Source organism: Rhinoderma darwinii, chromosome 13 (genome assembly GCF_050947455.1).
Source record: "Rhinoderma darwinii isolate aRhiDar2 chromosome 13, aRhiDar2.hap1, whole genome shotgun sequence".
NCBI classification, from domain to species: Eukaryota; Metazoa; Chordata; class Amphibia; order Anura; family Rhinodermatidae; genus Rhinoderma; species Rhinoderma darwinii.
Window position 1 is genome coordinate 24,277,276 of NC_134699.1, and position 13,433 is coordinate 24,290,708.

The following is a 13,433-nucleotide window of genomic DNA, read 5'->3' on the forward strand; positions in this document are numbered from 1 at the left end:
CCAATGTTATTTGTTACATTCTTTCTGTAGTAAAAAGGTTATAGTCGGAAAATCAGTGTAAACTACTGTGCAGTGCCCGGATTATGGTGCCCCTGCCTGTACGACTACAAGCTTTCTAGCTAACCCCCCTCTTCCTCATGGTGGTGACAACCACATCTGTCACTGAGCTTTGAGGGATAAAAGCGGGAATATAAGCATGTGGCTCTAACATGTGACATAACGTATTGGAGGGCGTGGCACATGTCTACGGAGAACGAATGAGGGGCGTGGTATTGTGTTTAGGGCGGGGAGTGTCTAGCGCAGTGGGCGGAGTTACATCCCCTGCTCTCGAGTCGCAACATGTCCTTCCCTGGGCGGGGCTCGGATTCGCGGGGTGTGCCTCGCGTGGTGGGCGGGGCGTTTTGCGGTTGGAGCTTGGACGGTTGACGCGGTTACGTCGTGTCTTTGCGCGGTCCCGCCCCCGTTCGTTCAGTCAGTCAGTCGGTGATCGCTTGGAGGCTTGCTGTGGTTTGTTCGGTCTTCTAGTCAGCAGTTTTTTTTTTTCCCTCAATTTGTGACAGGCCACGGGGCTTCTATTCCGATCATGACGGACCGCAGACCCTTCGAGCGGCTCCCCGCCGACGTGAGGCCCATCAACTATGGGCTGTGTCTCAAGCCCGATCTCGTAGACTTCACCTTCGAGGGTAAACTGGAGGCCGCTGTGGAGGTATTAATTCTGGAGACGGGAGTCTGGGCGCAGGTGGAGTGTGCAGTTGCTGGCGATGTCTACAGGCACACGCACTTATATACGTGTTATATATATATATATATATATATATATATACATATATATATTTCCGTAGTTGTGAAATGCATTTATGCTTGGTGTGAAAAATGAGAGTACTTGTTTTTATCTCTGTAGCTATACATTAGAGTGCGGTCTATCTTCCAGCGCTATCAGCCATATCTGTCTGGAGAGGCCGGCTGGATACATTAGAGGCTGGCCCTTTAATACTAATGCTCTGTCAGTGCAGTGACCCTCGGTAGTGGGGGCCCCGTCATATACGCTACGTTATTCCGTCACTAGAGCTCTGGGTGAATTACTAAGCACATGGCGTCTGCGGTGTGTGGTGGTGTCCATGGCGGGTGTGTGGCGGTATACAGCGGCGCTGTGTGTGGTGGTATACAGGGGCGCTGTGTGTGGTGGTATACAGGGGCGCTGTGTGTGGTGGTATACAGGGGCGCTGTGTGGCGGTATACAGGGGCGCTGTAGTGTTCGGCACCTCCTTGCTGCTGTCTCCTTACAGAAAATCACGGGTTTTACCTCGGACTTTAACACATGCACAAGTTTGCAGTCAGGATAGGGAGTCGCCCTGTATCAGGAGATCTATCTCCTCACGGAGTCCTCTAGTATTGTGCATTGCGTGCTGTAAAGATGGACATACATTAGGGGGGGCTTCAGACGGACGTTTTCTGAATGACTTGTCGGTCTTTGATAACGCCACAAGTTAAAGAAGCACTCCGGAGGTATTTTTTTCTCTTATCGGTTAAGTTATCCATTGTGTTCGGTGTCTCCGTTAGATCACGTGATCCGCACGGTGACTTCCTGAATCCTACAGCGTCTGTTGCGTGGAATGGAGGTCGGTGTCTATGAGAGCGTCAATGTGCGTCTCGGAGGCTGACGTAGAGACTGACCACGGTCCACACAGCAGACTCGTAGTTGGGTGCGGGTCACGTGACCGATTAGCAAAATGGGGCAAAGCGGCTAACTTTAAAATAAAGCCACCAGTAAGGCCTCGTGCACACGGATGTGATATACGGACCGCATGTTGGCTGCGTTTCCCAGACGCAGTTCAGGGAGCCGGGCTCCTATCATCATGCGGGGAGACAAGGACACCTAGCGTCATAGATAACTATGTTCGGTCCGAGAAATGTGTCCGACATGCGGTTCGTATATCGCGGGCGGAACACGGCTGTGTACATGAGGCCTTAGAGATTAATCGTCACTACCTTTCAGGTAACTTAAGTTACGAATGGAGGGGGGACGATTTCCCCGGAGTGCTTTAAAACGACATATCCTCTATCAATCTCTGCCTTGATCTGTGGCCTGGTCTGGGCTTCTGTTGATGGGATGCAGATCTGTCATTTGGCATGAACGATTTTACAAGACTGCAGCCGCGGCAATTCTTTTCCATTGATATTGGTCTTAAAGCAAATGCATTAAATACATCATAGGTGGCATACAGTATGCATCATATATACATGATTTTGATGTGACAATGCTGACCATACTCTAATGGCTATCTTCTCCATAAGGCTGGGTTCACACGACCTATTTTCAGGCGTAAACGAGGCGTATTATGCCTCGATTTACGCCTGAAAATACGGCTCCAATACGTCGGCAAACATCTGCCCATTCATTTGAATGGGTTTGCCGACGTACTGTGCCGACGACCAGTAATTTACGCATCGTCGTTTGACAGCTGTCAAACGACGACGCGTACAATGACTGCCTCGTCAAAGAAGTGCAGGACACTTTTATATACATTATATGCAGGGCACTTCTTTGCAACGTAATTTGAGCCGTTTTTCATTGAAGTCAATGAAGAACGGCTCAAGATTACGGGCGTCAAAGATGCCTCGCAAAATGCGAGGAGGAGCTTTTACGTCAAACGACGCAGCTGGTTTCTCCTGAAAACAGTCTCTTTTCAGTCGTAAAAGGAAGCTAGCGTGTGCACATGCCCTAAAGGTGCACGCTCCGATCATCCATGTGTACGTGTTTGCTTCTATAGGGATAGGGTAATAAGCTTCTGTTACACATCTGGCAGCAGATTATATACCGGGGAAAGGGATCTGGTCTGTTAAAGGTGTTAGCCACTTTACAGGACTATTTCCTAAAAGGCCATAAACTTAATTACAACTATACCTGTATTTATATCTTATGCCAGCTCTGCAGCTCATGGCTCCCTGCTGTCTATATATATATATATATATATATATATATATATATATATATATATATATATATATATATATATATATATATTATATTTAAAAGGGCGGAAGTCACGTGACTTATCCATGTGATCACTTTCTCTGCTGTCCCTGGCTGTCTGCTTTCTTACAGGCGCTTAAAGGGTTTTCACCACCTTCTGACAACTTATCCACCGGATTGGTCATCAGTACATGATCTGTGGGGGTCCGAGACCTGGACCCCCCACAGATCAGCTGACCCGGTGCCTCTGTGCAACGGACGTACATGCCAGAAGCAGTTGGCTCCGTACATAGCATAGTGGCTGAGTTGCAGTACTGCAGCTACTCCTATTCAAGTGAATAGGAGCAGATCTGCAATTCTGCAGCACGGCTGCTATTCTATGTACGGAGCCAACTGCCTCCGGCTCCGTACATGGCATTATATACAATAACATCCCGTGCCCACAGGCCACCGGAGCAGCTTATCGGTGTTGGACCTGCACCGATGATATACTGATGACCTATCCGGTGGATAGGTCATCAGTTGTCAGAAGGTGGAAAACCCCTTTAACTATAGCCAAACGCATCCAGCACATGTGCAGATACGGAAAGCAAAATCTCCTCTATCTGCCCGTGCCACTGTCATCATATTATATCTTGGACGCTGAGACACCCTATTTCCAAAGCTTACACAATGCATACACAAGCAACAGGGGGCATTTAATTGCAGGTCTGGCACAAGATACAGGTAAAGTGGTAAGTGCTGAATTCAGTTTTGTTTTTTTGCCATACTAAAATCATACAGCTCATCTGCGTAGCCATTCATTCCTGCAGAAGAACTGCCAGCGCTTCATGAGTGACAGGCAGAATTGGGGGTGACCGCGCAGAGTGATTCTTCTCTTGACAACAAGCAGAATTTTGAAGCTTATGAAAGAACGGCTACTACTGGGGGGTGTGAAGCAGAAAAGGTTGGCAAACACTTTCCATAGCTGTCAGCAAAAATCTTGTTCGGCTAACAGCTGTGCCAAACAATCTACCCATACACATGCATGATCGGCATTAAAATTCAACATGCCCCATCCTTGTTTCCCCTGAAATCATCCGTCGGGAGAGCTGGGAAGCCCCAATCACATTAGATGGTCATCTGCTATCGCCGAAGTCTGCCGAGGATACAGCCGAAATGAAAGAGCCTGTCGCCTCTCCTGACATTTTCTGTTTTAGTAAATACTTATTTCCTCATTAAATAACAATTCTGAACCATATTTTGTTTAGAACTCCTCATTATACCGTTTCTCTATTATTCCTCCTAGAAATTTATGAATAAAATGACAACTAGGTGTTACCATTTGCCTTGTCAAAGGAGCGTGTCCCTACAGTCTCTTCTATCAACACTGATTGGACAGTGTCAGTCTGTGGAGGAACACCCAGTTGTCCATTTATTCATGCATTTCTAGGAGAAATAACAGAGGAATGGCGCAATGTAGAGTTCTAACAAAATAATTATTTCATGGGGAATACAATTTACTAAGACAGACAAGTCAGGGGAGGTGACCGTTCCTCCAAACATCTGCCCATTTAACGACAACGCGTTTCCGGACTGGTCCGGTCCAGAAACGCCTTGTCATTACAATAAAAGAGTACATTGAACAATTAAACCAGAGAATTTGTTCTTTACCTTCCGAGCCTGGCGCCGACACCCGATACGAAGCTGCTACTTTTCTGCTTATCATTCCCCTGTTCTTAGATCTTACAACCTAAGGGCTTGTTCACACATAACGCATTTGCTGCAGAAAATTTCTGCAGCATTTCTGCATAAACTAGCAGACAATCCGCTGCGAAAAATGTGCACCTTTTTCATGCGGTTTTTTTTAACTACAGAAAATAGTGCGTATTTCTGCGGCTTTTTTTTTTTTTTCAAGGCTGTGTGATGGTATTTCTTCAGGAAACTGCAGGAAATCTGTCCACTTTCTGCAGCAGTAATTGACATGCTGCGGAACCAAAATTACGCACCGCAGGTGAATTTCTGGACCGAATTTTTCTCCAGCGTGTGAATGACATTTGTTCAATCACGCCCACTTTGCTGATACTGTATTCCACTGCGTAGTTTCAGTCGGCAATTCCGGACAGAAAATACACAGCAAATCCGCTACTTGTGGACAAGCCTGAGGGCTCCTTGACACCCCCCCCCCCCGTGTGGTAGTTCGGTACACCATATTCGTAATACACTGTTTGATGAAGCATGCCACCATTTTTTTCTGCCCGCTCTGAAGATTTGTGGGACGGGCAGCGTCACGAGGTGTCTGCTCTTGGCCAGGAATATAATTAGCAGTTCATGTACCAGTTCATCATAGGTGTGTCAATATATTTACAGACCCTAATACTAGGATGGCAGAGCTTCTTCCAAGTAATGATATGCGGCAACTCGGGTTGATTTCTTTCTTTTTTTTTTTTATGCCACAGCTTGTCATGTGGAAAGTAATCCTAAAACCCAACCCCGTTTTGCATCCTCACTGAACAACTGATTCTTGTATATCTCATAACCTCCGGTCCATGTATCTAAGTATAATAAAACTGTTTCCAAATGTATATACTATATATCTATCTCTGTCAAATAACATGGTTCCTGCATAGTGTATCTGCTGTTATATACAGTGATGGCCTATGAGACCGAAAACAATAACTGCAATAAAGTGTTTTCTGGAAACCCTTTTTTGATCTGGTGCCTGCTCCTGAAACTTACAGCGATTTAGCTGGGGATTGTATAAATGGAGCAGGAGTGGGATACCGCAATAAGGTCTCATTCACATCTGCGTTGGAGGCTCATTTTGGGGGCTCTGTCAAAGATCCGGACGAAAACGATAGCGCAGGATGCCGCGCTATTGTTTCCGGTAAAACCACAGACACCTCGACGGAACCCGTTAAATTTAATGGGTTGTGAGGGCCACCGGTGGTGTCTGGAACCGACGCTTTCAGTATTTCTGTTCTGCTTCTCTGACGGAGCAGAACACCGGAAACACGGAATTAGGTGTGAATACAAAGTGTGAATGAGCGAGTGAATCATTAATGTGCATGTAGTATCTGTCTAGTTTTGCTTCAACAAAATGTGGTAGAAAAATGCAACAAATGTCACGTGTGAACTTGACCTTTAGATAAGGGTGTGTTTACCCTATCCATATATTCCTAGTTATTCCCTTTAGGGTATGTTCAGATTTGACAGATTTGTTGCAGAATTTTCTGTGACTGCAAATCCTGTTTGGTCGTTTCTCTAGACCATTCAGATCTATTGGTGAAACGTGTGAACGTACCCTTAGGCTGGGTTCACACGACCATGTTACGTCCGTAATGGACGGAACGTATTTCGTCCGGAAGTTCCGGCACGAACACACTGCAGGGAGCCGGGCTCCTAGCATCATAGTTATGTACGACGCCAGGAGTCCCTGCCTCGCTGCCGGACAACTGTCCCGTACTGTAATCATGTTTTCAGTACAGGACAGTAGTTCCATGGAGAGGCAGGGACTCCTAGCGTCGTACATCACTATGATGCTAGGAGCCCGGCTCCCTGCAGTGTGTTCGGTCCGGGACTTCCGGCTGAAATACGTTCCGTCCATTACGGACGTAACATGGTCGTGTGAACCCAGCCTTATAGGGGCTGTTCAGGATTAGAAAATGAGTGTTTCCTTCAAGAAACAGCGCCCCCACGCCTGTCCGTGGGTTGTTTCTGATATTGAAAGTGAATACCACATACAACCTGTGGTCAGGTGTGGCAGTGCTTCCGGAAGAAAGCAGCCATGTTTATCTAATCCTGGACAACCCATTTAATGCAAATTCTTCACATTGAGGAAGAGTGTCCGGGCTTGTGTCCTGAGGGCGGTCTCGCTCAGTAATTGACAGCCTTCGTTCTATGTGCATGCTGGGAATGCTGTGTATCCGCCCTCTGGACTCAACCTTAGAATAAGTAGGAAAAACTGTAAGATGCTTTCACGAGACTGGAATACGAGTGCTTTTTTGCGCCCATAGTATGGACGCAACACCCGGACCTCCCGCCATTAATGCGACCCGGCGTTAGAGCACCATATGTTTCCATGGTGTTCTCATACTGCCCTAACTTGCTCAGTGTGATGGATCCACATTAATAGGTAGTGCCTCCTTGTCTGGTGTCCCAATTGTTGGTTAAAGATATGAGGATTAATAAACCAGTCCATAGGGTTTCTGTGAAACTGGCAGTATCCACCACGAAAAATCAAATGCCCATGACCAGCTTAACCTGGAGGATTATCTAAGGTTGTCCTGGTCTGTTATTTGTCCTGCTATCATGTGGAAACTTTACCCTTTTGTCTAATAAGCTTTTTCCTCCTTGACTTGAGTCTATTGATCTTCCAGGGTGTAAAGTACAAGGCTCCATCTGCATGTTTAGTTCACCGCTACAGTATATGGACAAATGTATTGGGACACCTACACATTACACCTACATCCAATTCCTGATCCATAGGCATTAATATGAGGTTGGTCCTCTCTTTGCAGCTAAAACAGCTTCCACTATTCTGGGAAGGATTTCTACAAGATTTTTGAGTTTCTGTGGGAATTTTTGGCCTTTTATCCAGAAGATCATTTGTGAGGTCAGACACTGATGTTGGGGGAGGTGGCCGGGTTCGCAATCTCTGTTCTAGTTCATCCCAAAGGTGTTGGATGGGGTTGAGGTCAGGGCTCTGTGCAGCCAGTCAAGTTCTTCCACACCAAACTCACCCCACCATGTCTTTTATGGACCTTGTGAACTGGGGTGTAGTCGTAAGGGGACAGAAAAGGGCCGAACCCCAAACTATTCCCACAAAGTTGGAAGCTACAATTGTCCAAAATGTAATGATGCGCTGAAGCATTAAAATTTCCCTTCACTGGATCTAGGGGCCCTAGGATGACCCCTGAAAAACAGCCCCTTAGCGTAATCCCACCTCCACCAAACATTACACACAATGCAGTCAGGCAGGTAACGTTCTCCTGACATTCACCAAACCCAGACTCATCCATCAGACTGGCAGATAGAGAAGTGTGATTCATCACTCCACAACATTTTTCCAGAGTCCAGTGGCGGCAGCTTTACACCACTCCATCTGACGCTTGGCGTTGATTGGTTATGTAAGGCTGGCATGCAGCTGCCCGGCTATGGAAACCCATGCCCTGACTGAATGAAGTGGCAATGGGACCAGATTAAGCACCAGAATTCAATTATAAAACTGTCCCAATACTTTTGTCCATATTGATATGTGAGCGATCATAAACTGGTTAAAAGAATGCCCATGACCAGTTTAGCCAGGTGGATTGTACCCCAGGTTGTCCTGCTGTCACGCGGAAGCTTTCTCCCTCCTGACTGGTCTATTGATCTTCTTCCAGGGTGTAAAGTACAAGGCTTCATGTACATGTTTAGTTCACTGCCGTCTTCATGTTTTCTTCCCATGTAACTCGCATGCTATAGATTTCTACTCCACACACTTATAGGCCCGGAACAATGATTTGCTTCTCTGGGTGTGATATCTGGGCTTGTTCCCTGTGCATTAGACTTTATTTTAAGAAATAAGTCAGAATTTTTTTCTTTTTAAAGTTGACATTGATTTCAATTAATGTTTTTGTTCCCTTAGTTGGCTTTTTACCTCTCAGGTTTCCATTGAAGCGCAGTTTGCTACCCTGTTATACCACTGATAATTTTTTTATTTTTTTAAAATACAGATCTGTCAGAAAGTGGCCTTGACGCCAGTGAGGACAGAGATATAGAAAATAATTTTTGGGCAGTTTTGTAAGTCTGACATTAAATCTCTATCTGAGAGGTATAATCATTGGCCAGCGTATCCTATGTGATGGAGAGCTGAGTGTCTTCATTCCCGCAGAGAGTGTCTTGCCAATGAAGTGAGGAAGTGGTTCCACTTATTGTACGGACTAAATTGCAAACCATAGGAAATCCTATTATCTGCAGAAACCAAGTTGGCATAGTTCCATGGGATGCATTATCACTGCCAACAGATGCCATTCAGGATATATTTTTTTCCTAAATTTAGGGAAAGTTGTTCTGGTTTTATTCACAAAATAACCGCATGAAGCCCCCTGTACCTTCTAACCAGAATCTTTCTGCGTTATGTAATATATACGTCCTTAGAGATCGCCCAGTGCCTCAAAGACGTAGCTCTGGGGAATACCCATAAAAGACCTTCTATGGAAAACTGCATCATGTTACTTTGTGTGAAAAAAAACTTAAACGTTCACTTCCATTGAATCCAGTGGCTTAAAAATATGCAGTGCCCCATAAAAAATGTACTCCTCTACTGCACTGTGAATGATACATGGGTGTAAAGTGCTGTCGTAATAACGCACAAGGGGTTATTGAGAACGTTTTCCTGGATAAGTAGAAATCCTGTTTGTCTCTGGAAATTTCCGTAATGACACAGCCTGAACTCGGTGGTTGAATCTAATGAATGGCTGACTTAAATATTCTAAGATGACATGCTGGCCGTGCTTGCCCTCAGAAGCTGGAGCAAAGCTGCTAGATCAATTGCCGTCTCCTTTCAACTCTTTTTCTAGTTGACTCGGCACTTTGTCAAGGAGATGATGGGTCTTTTGCCAGTCGCCCAGCCCTCTAATAACCAGAATAAAAAGTAGAAACCTCACCCTGCAGTTCATGATCTGGATCTGGGAGCCAACTCATCAAGAAGTGCTGGTGGTGCCCTTTTAATAAGATCCACCAGCCCCTAATAAAAAAATAAAAGTAATTAATGAATCGCTAGTAAATAAAGTCCATGGGTTGTATTCTTCAGTCTCGTCAACCATTTGTTAGCGGAGTTGTGTGGTGCTCAGGTCACCACTACGAAACACACATGGGCTTGCTACCCAGCTTTCCTAGAGTACTGCATAACAAATGTGTATATAAAGGATGTAATATTGCAGATATGCCACCGAAAAGTGTAAACCTGCATTCACTGCCAATACATTAAACTTTGTAATGTTTTATATATTTTGTTTTAATTTTTTTTCTGTGCAGGTGAAGAATTCCACAAATCAGATTGTTATGAACTGTGCAGACATTGACATCATCACTGCCTCGTATGCTCCAGAAGGAGATGAAGGTAAGTTACGATATTTGTATAAGGGATACTACACTTGAGTCTGCACTCCTCCTATAGATGCGGAGTTAATAGATTAGTTATGTCTAAGACGGACAAATGTGTCTAAACGTAGTCTTAATCTGTATGGCCGCTTTTAGACGCGGGGCTTTATTTTATTACGGACGTAACTCCCGGATCGCCGCATCTCATCAGACCTAGAGTTAAAGCACCATGGAAAACTTTGAAGCTCTAACTTTAGTTCTGATGAGCCATGGGAGGTCTGTATGTTGAGTCCATAATATAGGCTTAAAAAGGCCCCCGTATTACGTCCGTCTAAAAGTGCCCTTAATGCTGTGTTTACATCGATGTTGGAAGATTCTTTAGAAATCTCCGTTGCAGATTCTGTCAAATATGCCAGAAAAAATAGCGCAGTATGCAGCCTTTTTTCAGCTAAAATGCCAGGCACCATGATGGAAACTTGACAACTCATTAAAGTCAATGGGGTCTTTTGGTTTTAGTTATGGGACGAATCTGTCCAAATTGCATTGAATTCCATTTTGCTGCTCCTATGATGGAATAGAAAAATGTAGTTCCTAGCAGAGATATGAACAGAGCCTTACTGGGATGTAGGGATGCAGGATGCATCGAAACTTCGATACTCTGCATCCCCAAACGGTTCGATACCGTTATTTCATGTATTTCGATACTTAGCTGTGTGGCCGCACACCTCAGTATTGTAATAAATGAGTGTATGAGAGCGGGGCAGCGACTGTGTAATACAGCCATTGCCCTGCTCCTGAGTCCTGAGAAGTGCGCGGCGTCAGGATGATGCAATGTGGCCGGCGCTGCACTAATGAGTGGCGGCATTGAAGACAGAACATGGTGGGCACACTGCAAAACATCCCCATGTTCTGTCTTCCTGCCTGAACCGCCGCTCATTAGTGCAGCGCCAGCCGCATCACCTCATGCAGATGGCGCACTTAATGTCAGGAGCGGGGCAATGGCTGTATTACACAGCCGCAGCCCCGCTCTATAACGGTGGAGAGCAGGGAAACCTCATCGCCGCCGCCATTCTCCTGAATGCTGTGATTAAAGCTGACTGTAGCATTCAGAGGTAAATTATTGAGGGGGATGGCCCTTTGGATCGCGTCACAGGTAATTCCTGTGATGCGATCGAGGGCCATACCATGTATTGGCAAACAGCCCAGGGTCCATTGAAGGACCCCAGGGCTGTCTTACCACATTTCCTGTTAGGGCATACTTGGGTATGTCCTAACTGCCTGTGTACCATCAGTATATAGATATATACCAGTACATGAAAGTAAAAATATAAAGTAATATTAAATTTAAAAAAATACACATACGCCTTTTTTACAATAAACATTAAAATAAGTCTCAATACATAAAATACACACATTTGGTATTGTCACGGCCGTAAGAACCTGCACAACAATTTTTTTGCCTCATTTATGATGTGTACGCCGTGAAAAAATAACTGCTTTCTATCACTTATTGTGAGGCACGAGGTGTGATGAATTTAACCTTCATGTGCCTCACATTAATAGTAATTAACCCCATCATGTACGTTTCACATTAACCCGTTATGACTGAGAAACATGATGGGGTTAATTACTATTAATGTGAGGCACATGAAGGTTAAATTCATCATCACACCTCGCGCCTCACATCAGAAAATGGAAGAACTTTTTTTTTTTTTATTACTGTTGCCAAAGTATCGTTTTGGTATCGAAATCGCAATACTACACAAAGTATCAGTATCGAAGTCCAAATTGTGGTATCGTGACCACCCTACTGGGATGTGCTCATAGTAACCCTTTTGCCTGAATTGAGTGGGAAATTTTGGGAGAAGTGGGATAGTGGCTGCTGACTGTTCCTCTGTATTGTATATAAGCAACCAGTGTGACACACCAGAAATAGGCTGAACTGGACCCTACAGCGGTCTCGTAGCGGTAGCTTAATTCTTCGCTATGGCTTTATTTATTTATTTTCTGCGAGATTGGCTCAGGGGAAGGGAATGGTGTATTTGTCCAGCATACCCCCCTCTCACATTGCCATGTGGTCTCCTGAGACCCGATACTTGTATATGAAAGCTACTGCACAGATCGTTCTTTATTGTGCAGCGGCATTGCCAGCAGAAGTGTATAATACCTGGCAAACATTAACCAATGAGGATCCGTAATGTGTAAGACGGTGTAAAGAAAAATCTTACATTTATGCTTTAGTGATCTAAAAGTAACCATAGTATGACCAAAAAAAGAGAAGACAAACTTTTTTTTATCTATAAACATTGGGGAAGTCCACCGAGCCGTTTAATAAAGTTTCAGAAGGAAGTGCAGGGCTGATCGTGACATACAGGACTTTGGTTGAGTACGGCAAATGACAAATTAGATTGCAGGGGAAGACGTGAAGAGGAAGCAAATCAAGTGACTACTTCTTCTGTTGACTTATTAAATATAAGTCGCCCTCTTTCCTTCCGAACTTAAGGTCAGGTGGGACAATTGATGCTATTGGATGGAGAAGAAACTGGATACAGCGTAAGAATATTGCACGGAGAATGAAGCCTATGATTTATTAATAGCACGATGTGCGAAAGCATATCGACCTGAAGAGGATTCCCATGTAGTGAAATACAAGGTGTACATCTAGCCGTGGCATCTTTTGGTTTGTGCACTGGAAGAAACTGAATTTGCAGATCTGGTATATAGGACAGGATAGGGATAAATCAGTGTGACCGGATGCAATCTAGTAGAAGAGAATTCTAAGTATAAAGCAAGAGAAAGGAGGAAGTTCTAGACAAACAAATGTTAAGAGTGAGATTTCCTTGCAATTGGGCTTCATGTCAGCACAGATTAACCCATTCCTGAATGCACGGCTCTCTGTAACCAAGCCAGTTGTCATCTGTGAATATTGTTTTTATTTGGGAGGCTATTTAGAAGAGCTAGGAAATTGACTCCACATAATTGTAAGGCTGGGTTCACACGACCTATTTTCAGGCGTAAACGAGGCGTATTATGCCTCGATTTACACCTGAAAATAGGGCTACAATACGTCGGCAAACATCTGCCCATTCATTTGAATGGGTTTGCCGACGACCTGTAATTTACGCGTCGTCGTTTAACAGCTGTCAAACGACGACGCGTAAAATGACTGCCTCGTCAAAGAAGTGCAGGACACTTCTTTGGACGTAATTTGAGCCGTTTTTCATTGAATTCAATGAACGGCTCTAAATTACGGCCGTCAATGACACCTCGCAAAATGCGAGGACGAGCAATTACGTCTGAAATTACGGAGCTGTTTTCTCCTGAAAACAGCTCCGTAAATTCAGCGGTATCGGACGCTGCCATGTGCACATACCCTAATGGTCTCTCTTCTAAC

At 44.7% G+C, this 13,433-nt stretch overlaps 1 protein-coding gene across 1 annotated transcript in view; it reads left to right on the forward strand.

Moving 5' to 3' along the window:
- The first annotated feature begins 385 nt into the window (after nt 1–385).
- The window catches only part of NPEPPS (aminopeptidase puromycin sensitive), a 33,664-nt gene continuing 20,616 nt past the window's right edge, over nt 386–13,433 (forward strand). Inside the window, exons 1-2 of the mRNA XM_075845588.1 lie at nt 386–706; nt 9,974–10,058. Of these exons, the coding sequence (XP_075701703.1) occupies nt 584–706; nt 9,974–10,058 (208 nt within the window). The 5' untranslated portion in view covers nt 386–583. The remainder of the gene's footprint in view (nt 707–9,973; nt 10,059–13,433) is intronic.